Source organism: Arvicanthis niloticus, chromosome 19 (assembly GCF_011762505.2).
Source record: "Arvicanthis niloticus isolate mArvNil1 chromosome 19, mArvNil1.pat.X, whole genome shotgun sequence".
Lineage (NCBI taxonomy): Eukaryota > Metazoa > Chordata > Mammalia > Rodentia > Muridae > Arvicanthis > Arvicanthis niloticus.
Genome location: NC_047676.1, coordinates 367,176 through 374,488, shown reverse-complemented (window position 1 = coordinate 374,488; position 7,313 = coordinate 367,176). Strand labels below are relative to the sequence as shown.

General features: G+C 36.8%; 1 protein-coding gene across 1 annotated transcript; it reads left to right on the top strand.

Annotated features, from left to right (window-relative positions):
• Positions 1-233: 233 nt before the first annotated feature.
• LOC117723691 (uncharacterized) lies at positions 234-3,630 on the top strand. The gene has a single exon (XM_076916303.1). It carries the CDS (start codon positions 317-319, stop codon positions 1,412-1,414), a length of 1,098 nt encoding a protein of 365 aa, XP_076772418.1. The 5' UTR covers positions 234-316; the 3' UTR covers positions 1,415-3,630.
• Positions 3,631-7,313: the final 3,683 nt, after the last annotated feature.

Here is a 7,313-nt window from a genome sequence, read left to right as displayed (position 1 = left end):
TTTTTCAGTTTTTTTTCTGGTTCACAGTGCTTAGGTGATGTGATTCTCACTATGGGAAATTTATGAATTTAATCAGTGTTATAAAGGTCTGTGTTTTTCTATTTTCCTTCAGATACATGAAATACATCATATAGAAAAAAGGATGTTATAACTGCAGGTCATCTAATAAAATATTCTTGTCATCACAGGTATTTTTAAAGAGGCAAATCAAGCCATAGTTGGGGAGAACACCATGAACAAAGGAAGTGATAAAAACTTAAGTTTTGATTCTCCCTTGTTATTAAACCAAACTACAAAATTAATTCATATTGATTAAATGATTAATCAGTGTAATGATTGTGGTAAAGCTTTCACTTGTACCAATTATCGTTGCAGGCATATAAGTCATAGTGGGGAAAAACCATATGAATATAATCAATGTGGTGAAGCCTTTGCACAACCCAGTCGTCTCCGAAATTATAAAAGAAACCATACTGGAGAGAAACCTTATGAATGTAATCAATGTGGTAAAGCCTTTGCAAGACCCAGTCATCTCCAAAGACATAAAAGAATACATACTGGTGAGAAACCTTATGAATGTAATCAATGTGGTAAAGTCTTTGCCCTACACAATCATCTCCAAAATCATAAAAGAATACATACTGGAGAGAAACCTTATGAATGTAATCAATGTGGTAAAGCCTTTTCACATCAGAGTAGTCTCCAATATCACAAAAAAACACATAATGGAGAGAAACCTTATGAATGTAATCAATGTGGTAAAGCCTTTTTATGTCAGAGTAGTCTCCAGTGTCATAAAAGAACCCATACTGGAGAAAAACCTTATGAATGTAATCAATGTGGTAAAGCTTTTGCAATACCCAGTGTTCTCCAAAGACATAAAACTACACATACTGGAGAGAAACCCTATGAATGTAATCAATGTGGTAAGGCCTATTCACAAGAGAGAGCTCTCCAATATCACAAAAGAACACATACTGGAGAGAAACCATATGAATGTAGTCAGTGTGATAAAGCCTTTGCAAGACCCACTCATCTTCAGTTACATAAAAGAACACATACTGGTGAGAAACCTTATGAATGTAATCAATGTGGTAAAGCCTTTGCAAGACCCAGTCATCTTCAAAGACATAAAAGCATACATACTGGAGAGAAACCTTATGAATGTAATCAATGTGGTAAAACATTTTCACAACTGACTACTCTCCAATATCATAAAAGAACACATACTGGAGAGAAACCTTATGAATGTAATCAATGTAGTAAAGCCTTTGCATGTCACAGTCATCTACAACGTCATAAAAGAACACATACTGGAGAGAAACCTCATGGATGTAATCAATGTGGTAAAGCATTTTCACAACGGAGTACTCTACAATATCATAAAAGAACACATACTGGAGATAAACCTTAGGAATGTAATTAATGTGATAAAGCCTATTTACAAGGATGAAAGAAGTCTTCAAAACACTAAAAGACCACATACTGGAGAGAAATCTTATTAATATTCAATGCGAGAAAAGCCTTTTCACAAAGTTATTTTCTGCAAGAACATAAAATAGCCTATGTTGGAGAGAAACTATGAATGTAATGTACTGGCTGGTTTTGTGTGTAACTTGACACCAGCTGGAGTTATAACAGAGAAAGGAGCTTCATTTGAGGAAATGCCTTCATGAGATTCAGCTGTATGGTATTTCCACAATTAGTGATAAGTGGGGAGAGCCCATTGTGGGTGGTATCATTTCTGGGATAGTAGTTTTGGCTTCTATAAGAAAGCAGACAGAGCAAGCCGGGGGAAGTAAGCCAGTAAATAACATCCCTCTAAGTCTTCTACATCAGCTCCTGCTTCCTGAGCTGCTTAGTTCCAGTCCTGACTTCTTTTGGAGATGAACAGCAAAGTGCAAGTGTAAGCTCAATAAACCCATTTTCCCCCAACTTCCTTCTAGTACATTATGTTTTGTACAAGAATAGAAACACCGACTAAGACAGTAATTAATGTGCTAATGCCTTTGGATGTCACACCACTTTCCAAAACATAAAAGACTGTTACTGGAAAGAAACCTAATGAATGTAATCAATGAGTTAAAAACTTTTTACAACCCTGTAGTCTCTATTATTATAAAAGAACACATAGAAGAGAGAAATCTTATGAATGTAATCAGTCTTGTAAAGCATTTGCAAGTCACATCATCAGATGTCATATAAATGATCCATACAAGAGACAAACCACATGAATGTTATCAATTTGTATGTCATCATTCATTACACAAAAGAAATCACACTGGAGAGAACCCTTTTTTAATGTAATCATTGTGGTAAAACTTTGTCTATTCACTGTCATATGCAACTACATAATAGAACACATTCAAAAGAGTAACTCTATGGAGTTAATCAGTCTATTAAGCCCTTGCCAGTTACAGTTATTGCCCAATACAGAAAACAACACATACTTTAGAGAAACTGCATGAATGTCATGAATGAGGTAAAGCCTTTCCAGGACAGTCATCCCTAAATACACAAAAGAAAATGTGTAGGAGCAAAATCTTTTAGGATTTAATCACTGTGATAAAGCATTTGCATATCACAGTTGTCTCCAAATACATGAAGGAGCACATAGTCGAGAGAAGTCCTGTTAGTGTAGTGAATGTGGTAAAGCCTTCGTATGTCACTGTACTCTTCATATACTTCAAAGAGAACACACTTTAGAGAAACCTTATGAATGAAATGAAAATGGAAAAGCTTGCACATATCACTGTAGTTTCCAAAGACATAAAAGGACACATATTGGACAGAAATCTTGTAAATGTACTCAAGTTGGAAAATCTTTTACATGCCATACTAGTCTCTGAATACAAAAATGAACATATACTAGAGAGAAATCTTCTGAAAGTAATCAATGTGTTAAAGCCTGTGCATGTCTAATCATATTTAAATGCTTGAAAGAATTCATAGTAGAAATAAACTTTGATGATTTGAATATGCTTGTACCTAAGAAGTAGCACTATTAGGATGTTTGGCCTTGTTGGAGTAGATATTACTGTCTTGAAGGAAGTGAATTCCTATGGTGGTGGTCTTTGGAGCTCCAGCCAGGACAAAACAGACCCTCCTACTGTTAGGTTGGAAGACTGTCTCTTCCTGGCTGCCTTCTCATGAGGATGCAGAACTCTGAGCTCTGTCTCCAGCATCATGACTGCCTGCATACTGCCAATCTTCCTGCTATGATGGTAATTGACTAAACACTTGAAACTGTAAGCCAGGCCCAATTAAGTATTGCCTCTAAAACAGTTGTCTTGAGCACAATGTCTATTCTAAGCAATGGGAATTCTATCTAAGACAGAATTTGGTACCCCAGACATAAGTATTGCTATGAGAGGCTATACTATGTTTTTGTTTGTAGCAATATGAATTTTTAGACTTTTGATTGCTACATCCATTAAGTGGAATTAATGGTTTATTCTAGTAGGAATAATGAACACATCTGTACTGAGGGTGTTTTGAACTTTGTATATAGTTTTTATGGTACATTGCTGAAGAATGTTGCCTTTTCCCCTTGTCTGAAAAGTGTACTTGACACTAATTTAAGGAGGTTTATGTTTACTGAATTTTCAAATAAAGTCTCAGAAAAGCCAAGCATAGCATTGGCCTATGTTTACTCTCATGGTGATTGTTTTGGTCAAAAATAGTAATCTTAGAAAGGAAAAATATAAAATGTTAGTTTCAAAGAGAAAAGGCACAACAGGAAGTTAAATCAAGCTAAATCCTGTGATCAAAGATATCTCATGGTATTAAAAAATAGGGATGTTATGGCAAGATTCCATCCACCTTAATATATAGATGTGGAGTTGTATAAAGGAGAACTGTATCATGACAGGCATTATTATTACCTGGTTATTGTTTCCATGTGGACATGAGGAGATACAAGTATGTGTTAAATTGACAAAGAATAGATTGTAATTACATTTCTGAATTTTCAATTTAAGATCTAAAAGGAAATAATTAGGTCCAAGCATGGTGGCACATGCCTTAAATCCCAGGAGATGAGAATCAAGCAGATTTCTGGTTCAAGTCATCCCGGTCTAGAACAAGTTTTAGGTAAAGAAAAGCTTAGGTACAGGCAAAATATTACACAGCTTTTATCCCAGCATTCAGGAGACAGAGCCATGCAGGTCTCTGAGTTCAAGGTTAAACTACTGAGTAAGTTCCAGTAACATCAAACTTAGGCAGTGAAATTGATGAAAATTAGAAAGCTGGTGATAATGTAATAGAAGGTGCCATGTTCCAGCCCCAGCAAACAGCAAAACTCAGCAGCTTTGTGCATATGGCTGTGGCTTTAGAGGCAAGACTGGAAGGAATAATGACACAGTTGATACTGGTTAGATGTAGTTAAAAAATTAGCAGTGGTGAAGAAGAAACCAGCATCACTGAGGTGAAATCTTCTGGGGAGTGTTTCCTGAGAGGACAATGAAGCTGTGTTCCAGAGATACCCAAGGTTGTAACTTGTGGTGCAGATGCTCTTGGTCATATGTAAATATCACCAACATGGCACTGGTTTTAAAGCATGAATGTATCATGGAGAACAGCTAAGGCTTGGCACCATGAAGGGAGTGTATGAGAGGAAAGCAGTGAAGCCTAGTTGCTCCAGGAGACCCAGCATATTGAAGATGTCAGTGCCATGTGATGAGTAGAAAGATCATCATCAGCAGTACAGTGGAGTCAACCAAAACCTATAGAGGGAAGAGCTGGAGAAGCGGCCCAATCTCTTTAGAGATGCACAGAAGATCGTGTGTGGATGCCAGGTTCTGGAACATGAATTTGTAATATTGAAGAAAGCAGAAAGAAGTCAGAGATCTGAATAATGCTTTGACATCAGACAAAGAGATGCAGATTTTGGAGATTGCCCTGGGGGCTTTTGGTCATCTTTCAGCACAGTATTTTCTCACAGTGGTATTTAGAAATGATGAAGTATATTTCCTATGAATTTGAATGTATGTGATGTGCTATTTGTTTTGGAAATATAGGGGATTACAGTTACATGATGAGATGATTCTCAAAAGTGCCTTCAACTTTGGACTTTTAACATTTTTGAGACTGCTATAGATGATGAAGTCTTGTTCATTTGAACCTCATGTATTTTGCATTATGCTATCCTAAAATATGGTCCCCATACATTCATGTGTTTGAACCAGCATATGGGGGCCAAGAAGTGGAATGTGGTAGTTTAAATATGTTTGGCTCAGGGACTAGCACTATTATGAGGTGTGGCCTTGTTGGAGTAAGTCCATTACTGTGTGGGTGGGCTTTGAAGTTCTAACTAGTACTGAATGGAATCTCCTAGTGGCTCCCTGGATGACAGTCTCTTTCTGGCTGCCTGTGGATCAAGATGCAGAGCTCTCATCTTCTTCTCCAACATCATATCTTCTTGTATGTCTGCTATGCTTCCTGCTATGATGAAAATGGACTAAATTTCTGAAACTGTAAGCCATCCCCAATTAAATGGTTGCTTTTATAGGAGTTGCCTTGTTCATGAAGTCTCTTCACAGCAATGTAAATGCTAAGACAGAAGCACTGTGAGTGTATTTAGTATGGTCAACCCTTTGCACAATTCTGTATTCTTCATTATCATGAAAAAAATATGTGCTAGAGAGAAACCTTATGAATGTGTTTAGTATAATGAAGCCTTTGTACACCTCTGTAGTCTTCATCCTTATGAAACTCTTTATACTTGAGAGAAGTTCTATAAATTTTAGAAATGTGGTAAAGTCTTTATGTAATGGGTTCCACTGAGATCCAACACAATTCAAACACCAAGATAATGCAAATGATGAGAATTTTTTTGTAATCAACTCACTACTGATTAATCAGGACCACAAAAATATATTCAGAAGCTTAGCTGAATCACCACACCCCACCCTGAGCCAGAAAGATGTAAAGACTCCACACCTGAATACCACAAATATCAGTGCCCCATTACAGCTATATTTTCCTCCAATCAGGATTTCTTTCTGTTGTTAACCTATGTCAAATTATACAGACTGTAGGTTTTATGGGTTAGCCTATCACACCCATTTTGTGGTTGGAAACAGGCAGTTTATTTTGAAGATTAAAACATGAGTAACAGAAATTATAGTTAGGAACAGTTGTTGTGTTTTGGGGCACAAAGCATGAATAATGAAGCTGGCCAGATACTGTTAAGTACACAGGTCCCCTATGACCTGGACTTGAACTTCCTTTCAAACTACAGTTAAATTTAGATTGATAACAAAAGGCAGTCCTTAGAACAAGGTTTTTTTGCCTACATTTAGATATCATAGTCATCTTGGAATACATAGCAGAACACATATTGGAGAGAAATCTTATAACTAAAATCAATGTGATAAAAACTTTTCACAACACATGTATCTATGAACATAAAATCATTCTCTGGATGTTAGGAGCCATGCTGCGTTTGCTGAAGTAGCTATACGCTCGCCATTATAAGATGGCGCTGGCTTCCTGTTCCTGGTTCTTCTTGGCCTTGGTGTCTGCAGCTGTGCGCACGCGTAGGCGCGAATTTTCCCGATGAAAGTACTATCAGTGGATATGTAAATGAGACCCCAGTCTGTAAGCCAATGAGGACAGATCATGTCTCTTTGATAGTATATAAGTCAGTACATTCTGGGGCTTGGGGTCCTTCCTTTGTTCTCCATCTTGCATCCTTCTAACTAAAAGAGCTGTAACAATAAAAGACGCTGTCAGAAGAATCTTGAGTGTGACGTGCTCCTTATCGGCGAGGTAGCGTGTCGCATCTGGATTTCTTCATTGTTATTTTGTCCCCATTTTCATTTTTGATTTTATTAATTTGTATATTCTCTATGTTTTAACAAGGGTTTGATTATCTTGTCTAATAAAAGGCTCAAAGAAACAACTCCATGTTTCATTTTTTGCATTCTTCTCTTTCTATTTTATTGATTTCAGTGCCCAATTTGACAATTTCTTAATGTCCACTCCTGTTTTTTTTAATAACTCAATCACTTCTTTCTATTCTAGATTTAAAGTGTGCTGTTGGGAGGCAGAGGCAGGAGGATTTCTGAGTTCGAGGCCAGCCTGGTCTACAGAGTGAGTTCCAGGACAGCCAGGACTACACAGAGAAACCCTGTCTCGAAAAACAAAAAAAAAAAAAAAAAGTGTGCTGTTAAATTGACAGTATGAGAGCTCTCCAATTTTGGCATGTAGGGATTTTGTGCTATTAAGTTTATTCTTAGAACCATTCCATTTTTTGTGCTCCATAAGATTGTGCATGTTGCATATTTATTTTCTTTCTTTTTTTTATGGTA